Raw genomic sequence first — 26,973 nt, forward strand, 5'->3', positions numbered from 1 at the left:
GAATTGGACTTTAATGCTGTGAGGAAACACATTAAAGAGACTTTTGGAACTTTGTGGGTCACTGCGTACGATGCTACCGCTGCATTACATTAGACACTAAGAGCTGTCTCACTAACTGTCACTATTAGTGTGAGCATTCCGATACTGCAAATATCGGGTATCGGCCGACATTCGCTGTATCGGAATTCTGATACCAAGTTCTGACACTTTTGCGATATCGGATACCGGAATCGGAAGTTCCTATAGTGCAATGATGCACTATAATGGAGTGTAGGCGGTGCGTGGACGGAGACTGCATGTGTGTGTGTGTGCGGGCGGGGTCTGTGCGTGACTGTGGGGGGGTATGTGCATGTCTGCGGGGGGCTCTGTGCGTGTGTGCCGGGGCTCTGTGCGTGTGTGCCGGGGCTCTGTGCAGCGTGTCGGGGCTCTGTGCGTGTGTGCAGGCATCGTCCGATGGGACTACAATTCCCATCAGACGATGCCTACTACAGTGACAGTGATTGACACATTAGCCAATAATGGGACAGTAGTAGTCCCATCATCCGGCTAAGGCTGGTTTCACACTTGCGTTTCAAAACGCATGCGTTTAAAAAAAAAACGCATGGTGAAAAAAAACGCATGTAAACGCATGCAAACGCGGCGTTTTTTTGACGCATGCGTTTTTGCATGTGGTGAAAAAAACGCGGCGTTAACGCGTTTACATGCGTGTTTTCATGCGTTTGCGTTTTTTAAACGCATGCTGAGAAATGTGTGACAGCTGCCAATCATCAAAATAAAGTAAAAAACCCACTATAAACAGAAATAGTCAGGGTTAGGGGTAGGGTTAGGGATCATAACCCTAACCCTAAAGGGATCCTAACCCTAACCCTAACGGGATTAGGGGTAGGGGTAGGGTTAGGATCCCTTTAGCGTTAGGGTTAGGATCCCTTTAGGGATAGGTTTAGGGATAGGGTTAGGGATAGGATCCCTTTAGGGTTAGGGTTAGGATCCCTTTAGGGTTAGGGTTAGGATCCCTTTATCACCTTTATGGTGGGGGGTGGCATATCAGTGTGTTTTCTGTTTTTTTTTTTTTTTTTAAACGCATGCGTTTTTAATGCAAACAAACGCATGTGCTTAAAAACGCATGCGTTTACATAGACATCAATAGGTTTTTTTGCCGCAAAAAAACGCATGCGTTTTTTTGTGGCAAAAAAAAAAACGCCGCAAAAACTACTACATGTTACATTTCTGCAACACAACGCATGCAGAGAAAAACGCATGCGTTGCAAAAACGCATGCAAAAAAAGCATGCGTTTTTAATGTTAAATAAATGGGAAAAAACGCATGGTTTTTTTGCGTTTATTACCGCAAAAACGCAAAAAAAAAAAACGCAAATGTGAAACCAGCCTAATGTGGTGATTGAGAAAAAAAAAAAAATACATACTACATATAATACATTCATACAATACATACATACAGACATACAGTACATTAAACAGAGTTCATACCATTACTTGTCACTTTGTTCCCCAAAGCCAGTGTCATCTGTAAAAAAATATGAAAATACAAACAACCAATATATTCCCTGATAGCTCCGGCATGCCGCACAGAGCCCCGGTAAGCCCGCACAGACCCCCGAGAGGCCCGTACAGATCCCCAGCAGGCCCGCACAGACGCCGCCCGCACACACAGACACGCACAGTGTCCGCCCACGCACCGCCCACTCTCTTCCCCCCTCCGGAACAGGATGTAGAAGGACAGAAAGGGCTTATTTACATTCCGATATTTGTGTCCCATTGACTTGCATTGGTATCGGGTATCAGTATCTGCGATATCCGATATTTTTTGTATATCGGCCGATCCAATCCGATACCGATACTTCTGGATATCGGAAGGTATCGCTCAACACTAGTCACTATATGAGTGGTCGTAACCATGGATATCTAAGCTACTGGAATTCCCTACATGAGGTAATCGACACAGCGGATCTGAAGAACGAAACTACATTTCTAGTTGGAGGTATTTGCTAATATTATTAATATTACACCTACTAAACATTGGGATAGGATCTTGGAGATGGGAATACTCATTTAAAGGGTTGCTTCACTACTTTTATACTGATGACCCATTCTTGGAATAAATCATCAATATCATATTGGTAGGGGTCTGACAGTCAGTTCACCCATGGATCATCTGTTCTCGGTGCTTGTGGCAAACAGGTTATCAGTTGCGGAGCCGGAGCTGTACAGTATAGGTCTGTCATCTGTGTATTGGCTGCAGTTGGATACCGAACTGATCAGATATTGATGATCTAGCCTATATTGATGCCCTAGCCTATAGTGATGCCCTAGCCTATAGTGTAGTGATGACCTAGCCTACATTGATGAGCTAGCCTACATTGATGAGCTAGTCTATACTGATGCCCTAGCCTATACTGATGCCCTAGCCTATACTGATGCACTAGCCTATACTGATGCACTAGCCTACATTGATGAGCTAGTCTATACTGATGCCCTAGCCTATAGTGATGACCTAGCCTACATTGATGAGCTAGTCTATACTGATGCCCTAGCCTATAATGATGGCCTAGCCTATATTGATGCCCTAGCCTATACTGATGCCCTAGCCTATACTGATGCCCTAGCCTATACTGATGCCCTAGCCTATAGTGATGACCTAGCCTATAGTGATGACCTAGCCTACATTGATGAGCTAGTCTATACTGATGCCCTAGCCTATACTGATGGCCTAGCCTATATTGATGACCTAGCCGACATTGATGCCCTAGCCTACATTGATGCCCTAGCCTATATTGATGCCCTAGCCTATATTGATGACCTAGCCTATACTGATGATCTAGCCTACATTGATGCCCTAGCCTATACTGATGATCTAGCCTACATTGATGCCCTAGCCTATACTGATGACCTAGCCTTACTGATGATCTAGCCTATATTGATGACAGATGCAGCCAGTCACTATCTCAGCCGTTTGGTGCGCTACACCATAATAACAGCTGAGCCCAGTGATTGTCTGCAGCTGTCACATGATGTGGACAGTAATAAATGCTGCAGCCACATCCACAAAGCCCAAGGCTGCAGATTGGAGCTAGTGTGGGAGCGGCAGTGGGTGAGTACAGCTGCCTTTATTTTGGAATACAGGAAGCCAATGGAGTTAAAGAGAAAATATACTGGACAACCCCTTTAACTATTAAAGGGACTGTCTCCTTTGCTTTATGGGGGAGGACTTTACAAAGAAACACCCTCCAGTAGGTTGTAAACAATGTCATGTGTGTGTTTTTCTGACTACATAACATCATAAATAGCATTAGACCAAATGTCACACAGAGGTTTGTTCATTTGTGTTTCCAGATGCATGAAGTTCCTTTACAAGAACTATACTGTGAAGAAAATCCTCTGCTTGTAAAGGCGCCCGTGTCTGCCCTCCAGGATGAGGAAATATTGTCCCTAAAGGTAAAAATGTGCCAGAACCTGGGTAGGCAATACAGAAAAATGCTGCAGAATCAATCACCATGATCACTGAGGGATTTGGATCAATGTTCCGTAATTCGGTTTATAGAAATGAGCAGAAAGTGTTATTATTTGTGATTGCTGTTGTGTGGCGATGTGATCAGCCGAGATCTGACCCCAACGTGCACGTCTACACACACGTCCCTTCTTACGGTCAGGCTGCGTACAGTAAAGCCTGTAGGGAAGACGACTAGTCAGTCATCACACATGCTGTGCCAAGTATTTTAGCCATTTTTGAGTTGACTAGAACAACAGGATGTGGCTGATCAAAAAAGGTGTGGCTTTAGCAAAAAGAGGATTATAAATACACCAAAAGACCAAAACTTCACACACGGCCAATAAAACTAACAATAATGTTTATTAAAGTAATTAAGATACAATATTTAAAAGGTGGGCAAAAAACCACAAGTACATCTAAATATGGTGGGCAACCCAGGAGGTAACCCAACAAGGAATGTGTGCAACCATGTAAATAAATGATTGTATAAATAACAAGAGGATGGTAATATGTAGCTATGCACAAAAGCAGCACATTGGCATTAGACCATAATACAAATATACATCGCAATACAAGTCTATGAATAGATAATCATATGCATAGTTACCTATGGAGTACTCCTGGGGATCCACCACACCCAACGCGCGTTTCGCAATGAAATGCTTCGTCCATTGTATTGCGATGTATATTTTTAGTCAGAAAAGGACATGGCTTTAACCATAAAGAGGGCATGGCTTTAGCTGAAAAGAGGGTGTATTTATTCTGAAAGAGGGTTTGGCTTTATTATTAAATAGGGCGTGGCTTTAATCTGACAGAGGGAGTGGCTTTAATCTGAAAGGGTGTGGTTTTATTGTGAGGGGGTGTGGTTTTATGGTGAAAAAAATAGTGTGGTTTTATTCTGAAAGAGGGTGTGTTTTTTGTGAAAGATGGTGTGTTTTTTGTGTGATAGAGGATGTGTTTTTATTCTGAAAGAAGGTGTGGTTTTTGTGATAGAGGGTGTGTTTTTTGTGTGATAGAGGATGTGTTTTTATTCTAAAAGAAGGTGTGGTTTTTGTGATAGAGGGTGTGTTTTTTGTGTGATAGAGGATGTGTTTTTATTCTAAAAGAAGGTGTGGTTTTTGTGATAGAGGATGTGTTTTTTGTGAAAGAGGGTGTGTTTTTTGTGTGATAGAGGATGTGTTTTTATTCTAAAAGAAGGTGTGGTTTTTGTGATAGAGGGTGTGTTTTTTGTGTGATAGAGGATGTGTTTTTATTCTAAAAGAAGGTGTGGTTTTTGTGATAGAGGATATGTTTTTTGTGATAGAGGGTGTGTTTTTTGTGTGATAGAGATGTGTTTTTATTCTAAAAGAAGGTGTGGTTTTTGTGATAGAGGGTGTGTTTTTTGTGTGATAGAGGATGTGTTTTTATTCTAAAAGAAGGTGTGGTTTTTGTGATAGAGGATGTGTTTTTTGTGAAAGAGGGTGCGTTTTTTGTGTGATAGAGATGTGTTTTTATTCTGAAAATATGGTGTGGTTTTATTCTGAAAGAGGGTGTGGCTGTAGACGGAAAGAAGGAGTGGTGTAAAGTTTGACAAATTGTCTACAGTGACGCCCAATCTATGATCCAGCATGAGTCGTTGCGATACCTTTGCTGCATTTCAGAATATCTAGTGTAAAGTTCTGCTGTCAGAGTATTGGATGGGAATAGTAAATTTACCCCTAATTTTTTTTACCCTGAATTAGTTTGTAGATTAGAGTCCAGCAGTCCAATAGAATGACATTACAACGGCCCTATAATAAACAATATGACCGGAGAATTTGTAGGATATTGGGGCAATCATAATAATCCTGGCTAACTGACAAAAAGTGTAAAATTTGACAAGACAGTATAAAATGTGGCAAATTTTTCACATTGATTTTATATCTTTAACGTGTTATTAGAAGTTAGAAAATAACCTATTTAAATAGAATTTGTGCTTACACGTATTTTCTATTTTACAACCTGTATTAAAAAAAAATAGCAGTCTTGCAATTTTCACGCTGGCCACTCTAGCTTTTTTAGACTCACACTTAGTTCTTTTGCAGAAGATTTTTCAGAAGTCTCATTATCATTAGAGATAAGATTACAATGACAGCTGACCCCTCTATACACAGGGGAAAACAACTGCCCCTGCTTCCCCTCCCTTCCGTTTCCTTTGCACATGCTCATTAGATGCTTCAATACAAAAGATAGGGACTGAGTTGTTCTATTGCTGCTAATATTCATGTGTTTGTTTTTTAAGAAAATAATGAAAAAAATCAACATTTTTAAAAAATACTTGTAACATTTTTTAAATGATGATTTAAACCATAGGTCATTTTCTAATGACACATTTTCTTTCTGAAGTATCGATGCTGTTACAGCAAGTGATGGTATTTGATAGAATATTGCAAAATATTCAGACTAATAGAAGCTCAGCTGCCAGCTGTTGATCCAAAGACTGAAGCTTCTCTCATGCATCTTCCCCGCGGGGCCTGTACTGGATGTAACGAATAAAAGAAAAAGTTTTAGCCATTATTTTTTTTTTTTTTTTTTTTTAACTTTTATATTTTTCTATGATTTTTATCAGTCAGGCAATGTTGTAAAATTTCCCAATATTATTACTATATTTCACTTTGATCCTGCAAGCAAGATTATCATATTATATGGATTATAATTCAGATTACCAATTAGCAAGCATGTAGCCGTGTGACCAGAATTGTAAAGTCCGAGAATGGATCATCATCTCTTCTGCTCCATTGCCGATCTCCTTACCGATCCCTCACATTACGCCTTTTCCTCCTCTTGGTTCTGGTTTCTAGAATGATCCGACTATAATGATTGCTTACTATCTGTGTTATCATTATCTTCCAGGAATTAACAGCTAGATTTGTTTTAAGTCATCTGCGGAATGGAAGCTCCCAATTACTGCGAGAACAGATCACGTATTATCCCGACGCTAGAAGACTGCTGAGCAGTAGAAATGCCTGTGCCCTGTGTGGAAAGTGGTTTCTAGACATGTGGCTCGAATGTGTAAAATTTGTGGATGTGAAAAAGGTAATAAAAAGAAAAACTTACATCGTGGCCCAAATTCATCAAACAGGTTTGTCCACAATTCTGTTATAAATTGCCGCAATTTTTGTGAGCAGCAGTTGAACGATGCCACAAATTCATTAAGAGGTGGACAGCACATAGGAGACACTGCGATTGGTGTATATACCGCACATGGGAGACACCATGACTGGTGTATATATATCACATACAAGAAATCGGGACTGGTGTATATACCGTATATCACATATGAGACACCAAGACTGGTGTATATACACTGCTCAAAAAAAATAAAGGGAACACTTAAACAACAGAATATAACTCCAAGTAAATCAAACTTCTGTGAAATCAAACTGTCCACTTAGGAAGCAACACTGTTTGACAATCAATTTCACATGCTTTTGTGCAAATGGAATAGACAACAGATGGAAATTATTGGCAATTATCAAGACACCCTCAATAAAGGAGTGGTTCTGCAGGTGGGGACCACAGACCACATCTCAGTACCAATGCTTTCTGGCTGATGTTTTGGTCACTTTTGAATGTTGGTTGTGCTTTCACACTCGTGGTAGCATGAGACGGACTCTACAACCCACACAAGTGGCTCAGGTATTGCAGCTCATCGAGGATGGCACATCAATGCGAGCTGTGTCAAGAAGGTTTGCTGTGTCTGTCAACTTAGTGTCCAGAGGCTGGAGGCACTACCAGGAGACAGGCCAATACACCAGGAGACATGGAGGGGGCCGTAGGAGGGCAACAACCCAGCAGCAGGACCGCTACCTCAGCCTTTGTGCAAGGAGAAACAGGAGGAGCACTTCCAGAGCCCTGCAAAATGACCTCCAGCTGGCCACAAATGTGCATGGCATGTGTCTGCACAAATGGTTAGAAACCGACTCCATGAGGATGGTCTTAGTGCCCGATGTCCACAGATAGGGGTTGTGCTCACAGCCTAACACCGTGCAGGATGATTGGCATTTGCCACAGAACATCATGATTGGCAGATTCGCTACTGATGCCCTGTGCTCTTTACAGATGAAAGCAGGTTCACACTGAGCACCATGTGACAGACGTGACAGAGTTTGGAGACGCCATGGAGAGCGATCTGCTGCCTGTAACATCCTTCAGCATGACAGGTTTGGCAGTGGATCAGTATTGGTATGGGGTGGCATTTCTTTGGAGGGCCGCACAGATCTCGCCAGAGGTAGCCTGACTGCCATTAGGTACCAAGAGGAGATCCTCAGACCCCTTGTGAGACCATATGCTGGTGCGGTTGGCCCTGGGTTCCTCCTAATGCAGGACAATGCCAAACCTCATGTGGCTGGAGTGTCAGCAGTTCCTGCAAGATGAAGGAATTGAAGCTATGGATTGGCCTGCCCATTCCCCAGACCTGAATCTGAGTGAACACATCTGGGACATCATGTCTCGCTCAATCCACCAACATCACGTTGCATCACAGACTGTCCAGGAGTTGGCAAATGCTTTAGTCCTGGTCTGGGAGGAGATCCCACAGGAGACCATCCGCCGCCTCATCAGGAGCATGCCCAGGCGTTGTAGGGAGCTCATACAGGCACATGGAGGCCACACACAATACTGAGCATCATTACCTTGTCTTGAGGCATTTCCATTGAAGTTGGATCAGCCTGTAATTTGATTTTCCACTTTGATTTTGAGTATCATTCCAACTCCAGACCTCCGTGGGATATTAATTTTGATGTACATTGATCATTTATGTTTTATTGTTTTTAACACATTCCACTATGTAATGAATAAAGATTTGCAACTGAAATATTTCATTCAGTGATATCTAGGATGTGGGATTTTAGTGTTCCCTTTATTTTTTTTGAGTAGTGTATATCACATAGGAGACACCGATACTGGTGTATATACTGTATATCTGCAGCGCCCCAGGGACCTGGTCGTTGCAGTATGGCCCCAAGGCGAGTAGCGGTACGTCCGATGGCACTAAAGAGTTCTCCTGACCAGGTATCACCAGAACACATTACACTTCACACTCCGGCCACTAGGGGGAGCAAAAGGCTTTATTTATTGGGCCACTCCTCACACTGGTAAAACTAGGGGCTGGGGAGGAAGTTAGTCAGAAGCTGACTGGGTTGGAACCAGGCAACATCCCGTGGCAGGGGGTGTTGCGGGGAGAAGACACAGGGGGAGTCCCTGTCAGGCGTGGGAACCTGGCAGGTGCCTAGCGACAGAACGTTACGGAACCGCGCCTGCACACCTTGCGGCGGTATCCTAAGGAAGAGACAAGAGGGGAAGAATATTGTGGAACAGTGTAAACGAGATCAGCACAAAGGAGAGCCAGTAAGAGTTGTGCCGAGAGAGGAAGGCAACATCTTACTGAGGCGCGTAGTCGGTGGCCGGATCACCGTAGGAGTAACTCACTTCACGCATTACTTCAAATTCCGCTGGACAGTTGATTATAGGTTGGCTGTCTACCTTCTACACCTACGAAGACATAGGGGGAAACATTGGGAGAGGGGCGTCTCTAGGGTCCCGGAAGACCTCCAAGCCTCCCCGTCACACAGATGGCGTCCTAGCCATAACATATCTGGGGGACGTTAGAAACTAGCAACATCTGGAACCAAAGAAAGAGAGAGAGAAAGCTGTAGAGAACGAACGAAGAGAAACAGCAGTTGTGAGGACTATTCCGAATGCTCAGCAGGGAAGGACTACAACACACAGGCGCTATTGGTAGGCAACGATTTCCATCTGCGAGGGAAACTCTGGATGTGCCCATCGGACCGGCCGGTCTCTGATAGCCCGGTTGAACGTGCTCTGGACTGAGTGTACTGAAGCCTTCAGTAAAAGGTAAAGAGACTGCAACCCTGTGTCCTCGTTATTGCCTGCACCTCACACCATCACCATCTACCTTACTGGGAAGCCCTGGGGACATACTTCACCTGTGGGAAGGTATACCATCCAGCTGCCATTCCATCACCCCAGCGGACCCCACAGCAGCGTCGGTCGCCCTGACCGAACACCACAGGTGGCGTCACGAACTACTGACAGACTGTACTCTATCCCTTTCATTGGACGCCCCTTAGCAGGGTCGCGGACCGGGTCTAGCCACCGTGACTGCCTCAGAACCGAACCAGAGAGGCCCGGTACCGAAACGTCGTGGCCCTGTGTCTGGGGGCGCTCCATATCACATATGAGAAACCGAGACTGCTATATATACAAATCACGTACGAGACCCAGAGACTGGTGTATATGCAGCAAATAGGAGTCACTGGGACTGCTGTATATACATCACCTAGGAGTCACTGGGACTGCTGTATGTGTATGTACATCACATAGAAGACACTGAGACTCGTGTATGCATCACATAGGAGACCCTGAGTTTGTGGGATATACACTACATATGTATAGGAGACACTGGGACTGCTGTATATACATCACAAGTTGGGAATATGAGTATTGTGGCTAATGTACATGTGGTGTTCCTGGAGCAATAGGAAGTTAGAGTCTAAAAAAAACTCCCAGTGGCCAGTGTGCACCTATAACCAAATTATACAGACGTGTTATTGAGGCATTTGGCTGATTGTTTGTTTCTTTGACTTCTATCTCATGTCTGTGGCCAGAATAATACTCCTGCTGATACTAGGCCAAATGACGTGTTCCTGATCATTGGCCCATGTAAAGACGTCATTAACCAGCTGACGAAGGAGCAAAACACTCGCCCTTCACAGACCCCATAGAGCATTCATGCGGCCTATACCTCATTGTTGGTAGCAGATCTCCTCCGTGCTGTATGAGGACAGAATGATCATACTGCCTCCTCCGGTACCCGGCCATTCTGTGTGTTTGCGCTTTTGTTCTTCCTTCTCCTATCATTTTCCTCTTCCGTCCACATAACCCTAGATGTGTTGTTTTTTTGTGGGATGAGTTGTAGCTTTCAATTATAGTATTTTTCTGTACATGTAAATAATGTGCTGAAAAGTGGGGAAAAAATTCCAAGTGCAGTGAAATAGTTAAAAAAAACAAAAACAAACAAAAAAACCACACAGTTCCACCATTGTTTTTTTTAGATTTGTTTTTATGGTGTTTACTAGCATAAATTCTTCAGATGAGTATGGTTACAACGATACCAAACTAAAATAAATTATTTTTCATTAGTTTGTGTCTCCAATTTCAGATACCGTAGCGTTTTTATTTTTCCGTCAGTGGAACTATGTGAAAGCTTGATTTATAGTGCAGATGTAGTTCTTATTGATACTATTTTGTAAATAAAGACATTTTGATCGCTTCTTTTTTTGGAAGGAGGTGGAGAGCAGGTAACTAAAAAATATCAATTCTTGCATTTTGAGTTTTTTTCTTTATGGTATTTCTGACATGAGATGGATAGGTGGATAGATAAAAAGTAGATTGTGCAAAATGAATAATAATGTATAATATTTTTTATTTCTATGGTTGCGACATTTTTCGACAATACCACCATTCACTCTTTGGCCTCTGTCAGGTGAATACAGCCCTCTGGATGCGTTTGGCGTCCATGCCCGGCACATACGGCAGTGCTCAGGTCCTCAGCCTCTACATATCATTTAGGGATGGATATATGTATTATATTTGCTTAAATAACTGTTTTTTCATTCCTTTTAATTCTTTTTCTTTCTCAATAGAAAATGAAAACGTCAAACAATCTTCAGCTGTTACCAGTGAAAATCTTACTGTGTTCCTACCAGTGCTTTAACCAGAGACATGCTGATATTTTTGGAGTCGCAGTCCATTGAGGGGACTTTTTGTAAAACATTTCACATAACCTACATAATGTACAGCATTTTCAATAAATGTTTTTTAAAGTAGCTAGTCACTTAAAGTATTTGCATTTACAGTGGATATAAAAAGTCTACACACCTCTATTAAAATGCCAGGTTTTTGCCATAATCATACCAAGAAGAATCATTTCAGAACTTTTTCCATTTTAAAGGGAACCTGTCACCCCATTTTTTGAGATTGAGATATAAATACTGTTAAATAGGGCCTGCGCTGTGCGTTACTATAGTCTATGTAGTGTACCCTGATTCCCCATGTATGCCGAGAAATACATTACCAAAGTCGGCGTTTTCGCCTGTCAATCAGGCTGGTCTGGTCAGGTGGGAGTGTTCACAGTGCTCTTTTCTTCCCCAGGTTTCCGTTGGTGGCGTAGTGGTGTGCGCATGTCCAAGGTCCGGATTCCCTGTGCCCACGTGAAGACACAGCGCGCGATCTGCGCTGTCATTCCTTTCATCGGTGCGGGCGGCCATCTTCCTGGGGCCGCGCGTGCGCAGATGTAGTGCTCTGCTGCACGGGGCTTCAGGAAAATGGCCGCGGGATGCCGCGCGTGCGCAGAAGAGGTCGCGGCGGCCATTTTCTCAAAGCCGAGATGCAAACTTCACGTGGGCACAGGGAATCCGGACCTTGGACATGCGCACACCACTACGCCACCAACGGAAACCTGGGGAAGAAAAGAACGCTGTGAACACGCCCACCTGACCAGACCAGCCTGATTGACAGGCGAAAACGCCGACTTTGGTAATGTATTTCTCGGCATACATGGGGAATCAGGGTACACTACATACACCATAGTAACGCACAGCACAGGCCCTATTTAACAGTATTTATATCTCAATCTCAAAAAACGGGGTGACAGGTTCCCTTTAAGGGCTCATACTCACTTGCGAGAACCTCGGCTGAGTTTCGCACATCAATACCCGGCCCTGCACCCAGCATTCAGGAGCGGAGCGTGCGGCCGCATAGCAATACACGAAGCTGAATGCTCCGCTCCTGAATGCCGGGTATTGACATGCAAGATTCATCCGAGGTTCTTGCAAATGAGTATGAGCCCTGACTCACCATTGATCTGTATAAACTGACCCGTACCGACTAGTATACAGCGCGGCTCAGTCCCGGGCAGCTTGTAGGTCTTTATCTGAAATGCCAAAGGGTTTCACAGTCAAACATACCTGGCTGTGATCTTACAGCCAGTGCCTGATACATGCCGCTGTGTATTATAGCCAGTGCCTTATACATGCCCATGTGTATTATAGCCAGTGCCTGATACATGCCCATGTGTATTATAGCCAGTGCCTGATAGATGCCCCTGTGTATTATAGCCAGTGCCTGATATATGTCCCTGTGTATTATAGCCAGTGCCTGATACATGCCCCTGTGTATTATAGCCAGTGCCTGATACATGCCCCTGTGTATTATAGCCAGTGCCTGATACATGCCCATGTGTATTATAGCCAGTGCCTGATACATGCCCCTGTGTATTATAGCCAGTGCCTGATACATGCCCCTGTGTATTATAGCCAGTGCCTGATATATGCCGCCTGTGTATTATAGCCAGTGCCTGATATATGCCCCTGTGTATTATAGCCAGTGCCTGATACATGGCTCTGTGTATTATAGCCAGTGTATTATACATGCCCATGTGTATTATAACCAGTGCCTGATACATGCCCCTGTGTATTATAGCCAGTGCCTGATACATGCCCATGTGTATTATAGCCAGTGCCTGATACATGCCCCTGTGTATTATAGCCAGTGCCTGATATATGTCCCTGTGTATTATAGCCAGTGCCTGATACATGCCCCTGTGTATTATAGCCAGTGCCTGATACATGTGCAGCGCCCCAGAGACCTGGTCGTTGCAGTAGTATCGCTCTGTCACTAAGGGGAGTGATGGTACGTCTGATGGCACTAAAGGAGTTCATCTGACCAGGTATCACCAGCACACATTACACTTCACACTCCGGCCACTAGGGGGAGCAAAGGGTTTTATTTATTAGGCCACTCCTCACACTGGTAAAACTAGGGGCTGGATAGGAAGTTAGACAGAAGCTGACTGGGTTTTGTTCAGGCAGCATCCCGTGGCAGGGGGTGTTGCGGGGGAAGATTCAGGGGGATCCCTGTCAGGCGTGGGAACCTGGCAGGCACCTAGCGACAAGGATAGAACGTTACGGAGCCGCGCCTGCGCTACCTGCGGCGGCATCTAAAGAAAGGACACGAAGCGAAGGATATTGTGGACAGTGAGAAACGAGATCAAAGCACAAAGGAGAACCAGTAGGAGTTGTGCCCGGAGAATGGCAACATCCTACTGAGGCGCGTAGCCGGTGACCGGAACACCGAGGAAGTAACTGACTTTACGCTTTACTTCAAATACAGCAGGACAGTTAATTATAGGTTGGCTGTCTACCTTACATCACCTAAGCAGACATAGGGGGCAACCGTGGAGAGGGGCGTCTCTAGGGTCCCGGTAGAGCTCCTAGCCTTCCTGTCAAATGGGTGCGTCCTAGCCATAACAAACCTGGGGGACGGAGAATAGAAAGAACGAGAACAGAAGTTGTGAGGACTATTCCGAATGCTCAGCAGGGAAGAACTACAACACACAGGCGCTAGTGGTAGGCCACGATTTCCACCTGCAAAGGGAACTCTGGATGTGCCTTCGGACCGGCCGGTCTCAGACAGCCCTGTTAACAGTGCTCTGGATTGCGGATCCCGAAGCCTTCAATAAAGAGGTAAAGAGACTGCAACCCTGTGTCCTCGTTATTGCCTGCACCTCACACCATCGCCATCTACATTATCGGGAAGCCCTGGGGACATACTTCACCTGTGGGAAGGTATACCATCTAGCTGCCATTCCATCACCCCAGTGGACCCCAAGCAGCGTCTGTCTCCCTGGCCGAATACCACAGGTGGCGTCACGAAGCATTAGCTGACTTTCATCATCCCTTTTATTGGACGCCCCTTAGCAGGGTCACGGACCGGGTCCAGCCACTGTGACAACCCCAGAACTGAGACAGAGAGGACCGGTACCGAGTAACCTGTGGCCCTGTGTCTGCGGGCGCTCCACATGCCACCTGTGTATTATAGCCAGTGCCTGATACATGGCCCTGTGTATTATAGCCAGTGCCTGATACATGGCCCTGTGTATTATACCCAGTGTCTGATACATGGCCCTGTGTATTATAGCCAGTGCCTGATACATGGCCCTGTGTATTATAGCCAGTGCCTGATACATGGCCCTGTGTATTATAGCCAGTGCCTGATACATGCCCCTGTGTATTATAGCCAGTGCCTGATACATGCCCCTGTGTATTATAGCCAGTGCCTGATACATGCCCCTGTGTATTATAGCCAGTGCCTGATATATGTCCCTGTGTATTATAGCCAGTGCCTGATATATGTCCCTGTGTATTATAGCCAGTGCCTGATATATGCCGCCTGCGTATCTCTATGTAAAAATAAAAAAATTACACATATTTGGTATTGCTGCATCTGTAGCGACCCAAACTATAAAACTGTCACTAGTTAACCCCTTCAGTGAGCACCATAAAAAATGAAAATCTATGCTATGTCATCATACCCCCAAACAAAACGTGGAAATGATCAAAAAGTCAAATTTAAGTAGAAATGGTATTACTGAAAACATCATCTTGTACTGAAAAAAAACAAGCAGCCATACAGCTCCATCACTGGGGAAATAAAAACGTATAGCTCTCAGAATATAGCACAGCAAAAATAATTCTTTTTTCTATAAAATAGTTTTTATTGTATAAAAGCGGCAAAACATTAAAAAATTATATAGATGTGGTATCGCTGTAATCGTACTGACCCGAAGAATAAAGCTGCCTTATTACTTTTAGCTCACGCTGAATGGTATGGAAAAAAATACTCCCCGAAACACAATTTCTGAATTGCTGTTTTTTGGTCATTCTGCCTCCTAAAAATCACAATAGAAAGTGATCAAAAAGTGTTATGTGTTGGTACCAATAAAAACGTCAACTCATCCCGCAAAAATAAGCCCTCACCACATGACTATTTGCTGAAATATGGAAAAATTATAGTACTCAAAACATGGAGATGCAAAAAACTTTTTTTTTTTGCAACATAAAGGCGTCTTATGCTACGTTCACATTAGCGTTTTGTGTGTTTGCTTCGGGCGACGCATGCGTCATGCGCCCCTATATTTAACATGGGGGACGCATGGACATGCGTTGTGCTGCGTTGTGCGATGCATGCGTTTTTTTTGCCGCAAGCGTCGGGCGCAGAAAGCGCAAAAAGTTGCATTTTTCTTGCTTCCAAATTTCGGCAAAAAAGGACGCATGCGTCGCAAAACGCAGCGTTTTTGCGTGCGTTTTGGTGCGTTTTTATTTGCGTTGTGAACGTAGCCTTAGTGTGTGACAGTGTCACGGGGCAGAAATAGGAAAACAGGAGATGAGGAATCTGGGCCCCTGAACTGCCCCTCAGGCTAGGGGAAGCCCTGTCTTTCCTTAACTTGGGGCTACCCTTGAAGGTAGGGAGGCCCAAGTCACGGACCTGTCCCTGTCTCCTGTGAAACCCTGAACTAAACCCCCACCCCAGGGGGTGAACAGTGTAAACAGCACCACAAAGCAAATAAACAGGAATAAACAATATGAGAGTGAGGGGAACACGATACCAAAAGGTGAATGCACAAACTACAAAGTAACAAAACTCAGAACTTAGCTTGTGCACGCCGCTGCAGACTCCACAACACAGTACAGCAACTGAGCTCCAAACACCAGACTTGGCTGACACCAGGGAGCTGCTACTGCGAGGTTGGTCTCCTGAAAGGAACTGTGTGTGCAACCAACAGTCAGCTGATGCACCAGGTGACCTTATAAAGGATGGTGGGAGTGGTCACAAACATCAGCTGATCCAGCAGCAATGCAATAACACCAGCCGAACTGCATTAACCCCCAATGACCAGAAAGAAAAAAAGGTTTAAATCAGAGGGAAACCAGATCTGCCACAGATCCAAACATGGATCGTGAGTGACAGACAGCAGCCAAACAGAAAAAGCTATATAAATCTCATATCGCTGTAATTGCACCGAGTGTTAGAATAAAGTAATCTGATCACATATACCGCACGAGGAACAGCGTAAAAAATAAATTAAAACAATTCTGCTGTTGATTTGTTCATTCTGACTCCCAAAGATTGCAGTAAGGCTCTGCACACATTTATCCTGCACTCTACGCTGAGCGCTTACACAGGGGTTTCCATGTAAATCTCTGAAATATGTGATTCAGATTTAACCCTTCGGTGGAAGATTCCCTATAATGAGGCAGATGGAGACACTGTGGACGCCTTTTGGCCTATGATACGGCATTGTCTTTTTAAGTGTGCAAAAAATACAGCTAATTCTACTCTCCCAAATCCAAATATCCCCTTCTGAGCCTCAGTGTGTCTAAACCGCAGTTCGCATCCACATTTGGCATTTTTGTAGTGATTAGAGCCCACTTAATTTATGGATGCATATCCCCTGAAGCAAGAGCTTGGCAACAGTGTATGGGCACTACAGCGTACTGGGCATTGCAACGTACTGGACACTACAACGTACTGGGCACTGCAACGTACTTGGCACTACAACGTACTGGGCACTGCAACGTACTGGGCACTACAACGTACTGGATACTACAGCGTACTGGACACTTATGGAAACAGGAACACATGGGCTACTTGCACAGTGAACAAGTCTGTATGATCATGTTCACACACCACCAAGAAACCTGAAGACACAAAAGAGAATAGTAAAACCAAAAACACTCAGTTTGAAAAAATGTTGCAGTAATCCGCAAGTGCTAGTAAAAGATGTAAAAAACAGGGTATTTGGTTGATACGTTTTTTGCAAAAAATGTATACTAAGCTGCTCTACCAATCTTCACGGTATACCCTTATCAGAGCAGTCCTAACTAATGTATGCAATCCCTATCTGATGTATTTAAAAACCTGATCATCTGTATATAACCTGTGTGAACAGGGTTCAGAGAGGAAAAATCCATGTGTGCATACAGGGTAGAACAGCTTTTGTGCAGATAGCCCAAGAGGAGTGGTGGAACTCCCCAGTCTTGTAGACACAAGAGAACAATTATGGAAACAGGAACACATGGGCTACTTGCACAGTGAACAAGTCTGTATGATCATGTTCACACACCACCAAGAAACCTGAAGACACAAAAGAGAATAGTAAAACCAAAAACACTCAGTTTGAAAAAATGTTGCAGTAATCCGCAAGTGCTAGTAAAAGATGTAAAAAACAGGGTATTTGGTTGATACGTTTTTTGCAAAAAATGTATACTAAGCTGCTCTACCAATCTTCACGGTATACCCTTATCAGAGCAGTCCTAACTAATGTATGCAATCCCTATCTGATGTATTTAAAAACCTGATCATCTGTATATAACCTGTGTGAACAGGGTTCAGAGAGGAAAAATCTATGTGTGCATACAGGGTAGAACAGCTTTTGTGCGGATAGCCCAAGAGGAGTGGTGGAACTCCCCAGTCTTGTAGACACAAGAGAACAATTATGGAAACAGGAACACATGGGCTACTTGCACAGTGAACAAGTCTGTATGATCATGTTCACACACCACCAAGAAACCTGAAGACACAAAAGAGAATAGTAAAACCAAAAACACTCAGTTTGAAAAAATGTTGCAGTAATCCGCAAGTGCTAGTAAAAGATGTAAAAAACAGGGTATTTGGTTGATACGTTTTTTGCAAAAAATGTATACTAAGCTGCTCTACCAATCTTCACGGTATACCCTTATCAGAGCAGTCCTAACTAATGTATGCAATCCCTATCTGATGTATTTTAAAACCTGATCATCTGTATATAACCTGTGTGAACAGGGTTCAGAGAGGAAAAATCCATGTGTGCATACAGGGTAGAACAGCTTTTGTGCAGATAGCCCAAGAGGAGTGGTGGAACTCCCCAGTCTTGTAGACACAAGAGAACAATTATGGAAACAGGAACACATGGGCTACTTGCACAGTGAACAAGTCTGTATGATCATGTTCACACACCACCAAGAAACCTGAAGACACAAAAGAGAATAGTAAAACCAAAAACACTCAGTTTGAAAAAATGTTGCAGTAATCCGCAAGTGCTAGTAAAAGATGTAAAAAACAGGGTATTTGGTTGATACGTTTTTTGCAAAAAATGTATACTAAGCTGCTCTACCAATCTTCACGGTATACCCTTATCAGAGCAGTCCTAACTAATGTATGCAATCCCTATCTGATGTATTTTAAAACCTGATCATCTGTATATAACCTGTGTGAACAGGGTTCAGAGAGGAAAAATCCATGTGTGCATACAGGGTAGAACAGCTTTTGTGCAGATAGCCCAAGAGGAGTGGTGGAACTCCCCAGTCTTGTAGACACAAGAGAACAATTATGGAAACAGGAACACATGGGCTACTTGCACAGTGAACAAGTCTGTATGATCATGTTCACACACCACTGTTGTGAATTCTGTGGCTGAATTCACTCCTGTGGTCACAAGTGGTACTGCAGCTTCTGAGCTTCCTCCCTCAGGTGTTCTGGTGAGCTCGTTAACTGCTTCATTACTTAACTCCGCCTGAAGCTGCTATCCTTGCTCCTTGTCAATGTTTCAGTGTTGGATCTGAGCTTCTCCTGATTGTTCCTGTGACCTGCTGCTCTGTATAGCTAAGTGCCTTTTGTTTTTTTTGTTGCTTTTTTTCTGTCCAGCTTGTCTTTTGTTTTGCTGGAAGCTCTGAGACGCAAAGGGTGTACCGCCGTGCCGTTAGTTCGGCACGGTGGGTTTTTTTTGCCCCCTTTGCGTGGTTTTGCTTTAGGGTTTTTTGTAGACTGCAAAGTTCGCTTTACTGTCCTCGCTCTGTCCTAGAATATCGGGCCCCACTTTGCTGAATCTATTTCATCCCTACGTTTTGTCTTTTCATCTTGCTCACAGTCATTATATGTGGGGGGCTGCCTTTTCCTTTGGGGAATTTCTCTGGGGCAAGTCAGGCCTATTTTTCTATCTTCAGGCTAGCTAGTTTCTTAGGCTGTGCCGAGTTGCCTAGGTAGTTGTTAGGCGCAATCCACAGCCGCTTTTAGTTGTGTTTAGGATAGGATCAGGTGTGCAGTCTACAGAGTTTCCACGTCTCAGAGCTCGTTCTTGTATTTTTGGGTATTTGTCAGATCACTGTGTGCGCTCTGATCGCTAAGCACACTGTGTTTCTGGATTGCCTTCATAACACCTGTCATTAGCAAACATAACAGTACAAGGAGCCCAAACTAATGATTCTCAATAGAGGGAAAGAAAAAGTTCTGACATCATTTTTTTTTTTTTTTTTTCTGCTCTGTGTTCACTTTTTTTTTTCCCCTAGACATTTGGGTGATTCTGGACACAGGTGTGGACATGGATATTCAGGGTCTGTGCTCTTCAATGGATAATCTCGTTATAAATGTACAAAAAATTCAAGATACTATTGATCAGAAATCTATGTTAGAACCAAGAATTCCTATTCCTGATTTGTTTTTTGGAGATAGAACTAAGTTTCTAAGTTTCAAAAATAATTGTAAGCTATTTCTGGCCTTGAAACCTCATTCTTCTGGTAATCCTATTCAACAGGTTTTGATTATTATTTCTTTTTTGCGCGGCGACCCTCAAGACTGGGCATTTTCTCTTGCGCCAGGAGACCCTGCATTGAGTAGTGTCGATGCGTTTTTCCTGGCGCTCGGATTGCTGTATGATGAGCCTAATTCAGTGGATCAGGCTGAGAAAAATTTGCTGGCTTTGTGCCAGGGTCAGGATGATATAGAAGTATATTGTCAGAAATTTAGGAAATGGTCAGTACTCACTCAGTGGAATGAATCTGCGCTGGCAGCTTTGTTCAGAAAGGGTCTCTCTGAGGCTCTTAAGGATGTCATGGTGGGATTTCCTATGCCTGCTGGTTTGAATGAGTCTTTGTCTTTGGCCATTCAGATCGGTCGACGCTTGCGCGAGCGTAAATCTGTGCACCATTTGGCGGTACTGCCTGAGGTTAAACCTGAGCCTATGCAGTGCGATAGGACTATGACTAGAGTTGAACGGCAGGAATACAGACGTCTGAATGGTCTGTGTTTCTACTGTGGTGATTCCACTCATGCTATTTCTGATTGTCCTAAGCGCACTAAGCGGTCCGCTAGGTCTGCCGTCATTGGTACTGTACAGTCCAAATTCCTTCTGTCCATTACCTTGATATGCTCTTTGTCGTCGTTTTCTGTCATGGCGTTTGTGGATTCGGGCGCTGCCCTGAATCTGATGGATTTGGATTATGCTAAACGTTGTGGGTTTTTCTTGGAGCCTTTGCGGTGTCCTATTCCATTGAGAGGAATTGATGCTACACCTTTGGCCAAGAATAAACCTCAATACTGGGCCCAGCTGACCATGTGCATGGCTCCTGCACATCAGGAAGTTATTCGCTTTCTGGTGTTGCATAATCTGCATGATGTGGTCGTGTTGGGGTTGCCATGGCTACAAACCCATAATCCAGTATTGGATTGGAATTCCATGTCGGTATCCAGCTGGGGTTGTCAGGGGGTACATGGTGATGTTCCATTTTTGTCGATTTCGTCATCCACCCCTTCTGAGGTCCCAGAGTTCTTGTCTGATTATCAGGATGTATTTGAAGAGCCCAAGTCCGATGCTCTACCTCCGCATAGGGATTGTGATTGTGCTATCAATTTGATTCCTGGTAGTAAATTCCCTAAAGGTCGATTATTTAATTTATCCGTGCCCGAACACGCCGCTATGCGCAGTTATGTGAAGGAATCCCTGGAGAAGGGACATATTCGCCCATCGTCATCACCACTGGGAGCAGGGTTCTTCTTTGTAGCCAAGAAGGATGGTTCGCTGAGACCGTGTATTGATTACCGCCTTCTTAATAAGATCACTGTTAAATTTCAGTATCCCTTGCCATTGTTATCTGACTTGTTTGCTCGGATTAAGGGGGCTAGTTGGTTCACTAAGATAGATCTTCGTGGTGCGTATAATCTGGTGAGAATCAGGCAAGGAGATGAATGGAAAACTGCATTCAATACGCCCGAGGGTCATTTTGAGTATCTAGTGATGCCGTTCGGAATTGCCAATGCTCCATCTGTGTTTCAGTCTTTTATGCATGACATCTTCCGTGAGTATCTGGATAAATTCCTGATTGTTTACTTGGATGACATTTTGATCTTCTCAGATGATTGGGAGTCTCATGTGAAGCAGGTCAGAATGGTTTTTCAGGTCCTGCGTGCTAACTCTTTGTTTGTGAAGGGATCAAAGTGTCTCTTCGGTGTGCAGAAAGTTTCATTTTTAGGGTTCATCTTTACCCCTTCTACTATCGAGATGGATCCAGTTAAGGTCCAAGCCATCCAGGATTGGATTCAGCCGACATCTCTGAAAAGTCTGCAAAAGTTCCTGGGCTTTGCTAATTTTTATCGTCGCTTCATCTGTAATTTTTCTAGCATTGCCAAACCATTGACCGATTTGACCAAGAAGGGTGCTGATTTGGTTAATTGGTCTTCTGCTGCTGTGGAAGCTTTTCAGGAGTTGAAGCGTCGTTTTTGTTCTGCCCCTGTGTTGTGTCAGCCAGATGTTTCTCTTCCGTTCCAGGTCGAGGTTGATGCTTCTGAGATTGGAGCAGGGGCGGTTTTGTCACAGAGAGGTTCTGATTGCTCAGTGATGAAACCATGTGCTTTCTTTTCCAGGAAGTTTTCGCCCGCTGAGCGTAATTATGATGTGGGCAATCGAGAGTTGCTGGCCATGAAGTGGGCATTCCAGGAGTGGCGTCATTGGCTTGAAGGAGCTAAGCATCGCGTGGTGGTATTGACTGATCATAAGAACTTGACTTATCTCGAGTCTGCCAAGCGCTTGAATCCTAGACAGGCCCGTTGGTCGTTATTTTTTGCCCGCTTCGACTTTGTGATTTCGTACCTTCCGGGCTCTAAAAATGTGAAGGCGGATGCTCTGTCTAGGAGTTTTGTGCCCGACTCTCCAGGTTTATCTGAGCCAGCGGGTATCCTCAAGGAAGGAGTCATTGTGTCTGCCATCTCCCCTGATTTGCGGCGGGTGCTGCAAAAATTTCAGGCGAATAAACCTGATCGTTGTCCAGCAGAGAAACTGTTCGTCCCTGATAGGTGGACTAATAAACTTATCTCTGAACTTCATTGTTCGGTGTTGGCTGGTCATCCTGGAATCTTTGGTACCAGAGAGTTAGTGGCTAGATCCTTCTGGTGGCCATCTCTGTCACGGGATGTACGTACTTTTGTGCAGTCCTGTGGGATTTGTGCTAGGGCTAAGCCCTGCTGTTCTCGTGCCAGTGGGTTGCTTTTGCCCTTGCCGGTCCCAAAGAGGCCTTGGACACATATTTCGATGGATTTCATTTCTGACCTTCCAGTTTCTAAAAAGATGTCAGTCATTTGGGTGGTCTGTGATCGCTTTTCTAAAATGGTCCATCTGGTGCCCTTGGCTAAATTGCCTTCCTCCTCTGATTTGGTACCTTTGTTCTTTCAGCATGTGGTTCGGTTGCATGGCATTCCTGAGAATATTGTTTCTGACAGAGGTTCCCAGTTTGTTTCAAGGTTTTGGCGAGCCTTTTGTGGTAGGATGGGCATTGACCTATCCTTTTCCTCGGCTTTCCATCCTCAGACTAATGGCCAGACCGAACGAACCAATCAGACCTTGGAAACATATCTGAGATGTTTTGTTTCTGCAGACCAGGATGATTGGGTGTCCTTTTTGCCGTTGGCTGAGTTCGCCCTTAATAATCGGGCCAGCTCGGCTACCTTGGTTTCTCCATTTTTTTGCAATTCTGGGTTCCATCCTCGTTTCTCTTCAGGACAGGTTGAGTCTTCGGACTGTCCTGGTGTGGATTCTGTGGTGGATAGGTTGCAGCAGATCTGGACTCAGGTAGTGGACAATTTGATCTTGTCCCAGGAGAAAGCTCAACTTTTCGCTAATCGCAGTCGCCGTGTGGGTCCCCGACTTCGTGTTGGGGATCTGGTTTGGTTATCTTCTCGTCATATTCCTATGAAGGTTTCCTCTCCTAAATTTAAACCTCGTTTTATTGGTCCGTATAGGATTTCTGAGGTTCTCAATCCTGTGTCTTTTCGTTTGACCCTCCCAGACTCCTTTTCCATACATAATGTATTCCATAGGTCGTTGTTGCGGAGATACGTGGCACCTATGGTTCCATCTGTTGAGCCTCCTGCCCCGGTTTTGGTGGAGGGGGAATTGGAGTATATTGTGGAGAAGATTTTGGATTCTCGTGTTTCTAGACGGAAACTCCAGTATCTGGTTAAATGGAAGGGTTATGCTCAGGAAGATAATTCCTGGGTTTTTGCCTCTGATGTTCATGCTTCCGATCTTGTTCGTGCCTTTCATGCGGCTCATCCTGGTCGGCCTGGGGGCTCTGGTGAGGGTTCGGTGACCCCTCCTCAAGGGGGGGTACTGTTGTGAATTCTGTGGCTGAATTCACTCCTGTGGTCACAAGTGGTACTGCAGCTTCTGAGCTTCCTCCCTCAGGTGTTCTGGTGAGCTCGTTAACTGCTTCATTACTTAACTCCGCCTGATGCTGCTATCCTTGCTCCTTGTCAATGTTTCAGTGTTGGATCTGAGCTTCTCCTGATTGTTCCTGTGACCTGCTGCTCTGTATAGCTAAGTGCCTTTTGTTTTTTTTGTTGCTTTTTTTCTGTCCAGCTTGTCTTTTGTTTTGCTGGAAGCTCTGAGACGCAAAGGGTGTACCGCCGTGCCGTTAGTTCGGCACGGTGGGTTTTTTTTGCCCCCTTTGCGTGGTTTTGCTTTAGGGTTTTTTGTAGACTGCAAAGTTCGCTTTACTGTCCTCGCTCTGTCCTAGAATATCGGGCCCCACTTTGCTGAATCTATTTCATCCCTACGTTTTGTCTTTTCATCTTGCTCACAGCCATTATATGTGGGGGGCTGCCTTTTCCTTTGGGGAATTTCTCTGGGGCAAGTCAGGCCTATTTTTCTATCTTCAGGCTAGCTAGTTTCTTAGGCTGTGCCGAGTTGCCTAGGTAGTTGTTAGGCGCAATCCACAGCCGCTTTTAGTTGTGTTTAGGATAGGATCAGGTGTGCAGTCTACAGAGTTTCCACGTCTCAGAGCTCGTTCTTGTATTTTTGGGTATTTGTCAGATCACTGTGTGCGCTCTGATCGCTAAGCACACTGTGTTTCTGTATTGCCTTCATAATACCTGTCATTAGCAAACATAACACACCACCAAGAAACCTGATTTTTCCTCTCTGAACCCTGTTCACACAGGTTATATACAGATGATCAGGTTTTTAAATACATCAGATAGGGATTGCATACATTAGTTAGGACTGCTCTGATAAGGGTATACCGTGAAGATTGGTAGAGCAGCTTAGTATACATTTTTTGCAAAAAACGTATCAACCAAATACCCTGTTTTTTACATCTTTTACTAGCACTTGCGGATTACTGCAACATTTTTTCAAACTGAGTGTTTTTGGTTTTACTATTCTCTTTTGTGTCTTCAGCGTACTGGACACTACAGCGTACTGGGCACTGCAACGTACTGAACACTACAGCCTACTGGACACTATAACGTACTGGGCACTACAGCGTAATGGGCACTGCAATGTATTGGGCGCTACAACATACTGGGCACTGCAACGTACTGGACATTGCAACATACTGGGCACTACAACGTACTGGGCACTGCAACGTACTGGGCACTACAGCGTACTGGGCACTACTGCGTACTGGGCACTGCAACTTACTGGGCACTGCAACGTACTGGGCACTGCAACGTACTGGGCACTGCAACGTACTGGGCACTACAACGTACTGGGCACTGCAACGTACTGGGCACTACAATGTACTGGGCACTGCAACGTACTGGACACTACAGCATACTGGACAATACAACGTACTGGACACTACAGCATACTGGACACTACAACGTACTGGGCGCTACAGCGTACTGGGCACTGCAACGTACTGGGCACTGCAACGTACTGGGCACTGCAACGTACTGGGCACTGCAACGTACTGGGCACTGCAACGTACTGGACACTACAGCGTACTGGACACTACAACGTACTGGGCACTACAGAGTAATGGGCACTGCAATGTACTGGGCGCTACAACGTACTGGGCACTGCAATGTACTGGACAGTACAACATACTGGACACTACAGCGTACTGGTCACTGCAACGTACTGAACACTACAACGTACTGGGCACTACAGCGAACTGGGCACTGCAACGTACTGGACACTACAGCGTACTGGGCACTGCAACGTACTGGGCTCTACAGCGTACTGGGCACTGCAATGTACTGGGCACTGCAACGTACTGGGCACTGCAACGTACTGGGCACTACAACGTGCTGGACTCTGCAACGTACTGGGCACTACAACGTACTGGGCACTACAACGTACTGGGCACTACAACGTACTGGGCACTACAACGTACTGAGCACTACAACGTGCTGGACACTACAACTTACTGGGCACTGCAACGTACTGGGCACTGCAACGTACTGGGCACTACAACGTACTGAGCACTACAACGTACTGGGCACTACAACGTACTGGGCACTACAATGTACTGGGCACTACAACGTACTGAGCACTACAACGTGCTGGGCACTGCAACGTACTGGGCACTGCAACGTACTGGGCACTGCAACGTACTGGACACTACAATGTACTGGGCACTACAACGTACTGGACACTACAACGTACTGGGCACTGCAACGTACTGGGCACTGCAACGTACTGGACACTACAATGTACTGGGCACTGCAACATACTGAGCACTACAACGTGCTGGACACTACAACTTACTGGGCACTGCAACGTACTGGGCACTGCAACGTACTGGGCACTACAACGTACTGAGCACTACAACGTACTGGACACTACAACGTACTGGGCACTGCAACGTACTGGGCACTGCAACGTACTGGACACTACAATGTACTGGGCACTGCAACATACTGAGCACTACAACGTGCTGGACACTACAACTTACTGGGCACTGCAACGTACTGGGCACTACAATGTACTGGGCACTACAACGTACTGAGCACTACAACGTACTGGACACTACAACGTACTGGGCACTGCAACGTACTGGGCACTGCAACGTACTGGGCACTACAACGTACTGGGCACTACAACGTACTGGGCACTACAACGTACTGGACACTGCAACGTACTGGGCACTGCAACGTACTGGGCACTACAACGTACTGGGCACTACAACGTACTGAACACTACAACGTACTGGGCACTACAACGTGCTGGACACTGCAACGTACTGGGCACTACAACGTACTGGGCACTACAACGTGCTGGACACTACAACGTACTGGGCACTACAACGTACTGGACACTACAACGTACTGGGCACTACAGCGTACTGGACACTACAACGTACTGGGCACTACAACGTGCTGGACACTGCAACGTACTGGGCACTACAACGTACTGGGCACTACAACGTGCTGGACACTACAACGTACTGAGCACTACAACGTGCTGGACACTACAACGTACTGAGCACTACAACGTACTGGGCACTACAACATACTGGGCACTACAACGTACTGAACACTACAACGTACTGGGCA

The 26,973-nt window shown here is 44.9% G+C and overlaps 1 protein-coding gene across 3 annotated transcripts in view; it reads left to right on the forward strand.

Moving 5' to 3' along the window:
• The window catches only part of LRRC69 (leucine rich repeat containing 69), a 72,300-nt gene extending 60,889 nt beyond the window's left edge, over positions 1-11,411 (forward strand). The window contains exons 5-7 of one of the 3 annotated variants that reach the window (XM_069731599.1): positions 3,351-3,452; positions 6,379-6,561; positions 11,193-11,408. In XM_069731599.1, coding sequence (XP_069587700.1) covers positions 3,351-3,452; positions 6,379-6,561; positions 11,193-11,303 — 396 coding nt within the window. In that variant the 3' untranslated portion in view covers positions 11,304-11,408. Of the gene's footprint in view, positions 1-3,350; positions 3,453-6,378; positions 6,562-11,192 lie in introns of all 3 variants that reach the window. The other 2 variants (XM_069731598.1, XM_069731600.1) reach the window with 2 other exon arrangements.
• The last annotated feature ends 15,562 nt before the right edge of the window (positions 11,412-26,973 follow it).

This window comes from Ranitomeya imitator, chromosome 6, assembly GCF_032444005.1.
Source record: "Ranitomeya imitator isolate aRanImi1 chromosome 6, aRanImi1.pri, whole genome shotgun sequence".
Taxonomy (NCBI): Eukaryota; Metazoa; Chordata; class Amphibia; order Anura; family Dendrobatidae; genus Ranitomeya; species Ranitomeya imitator.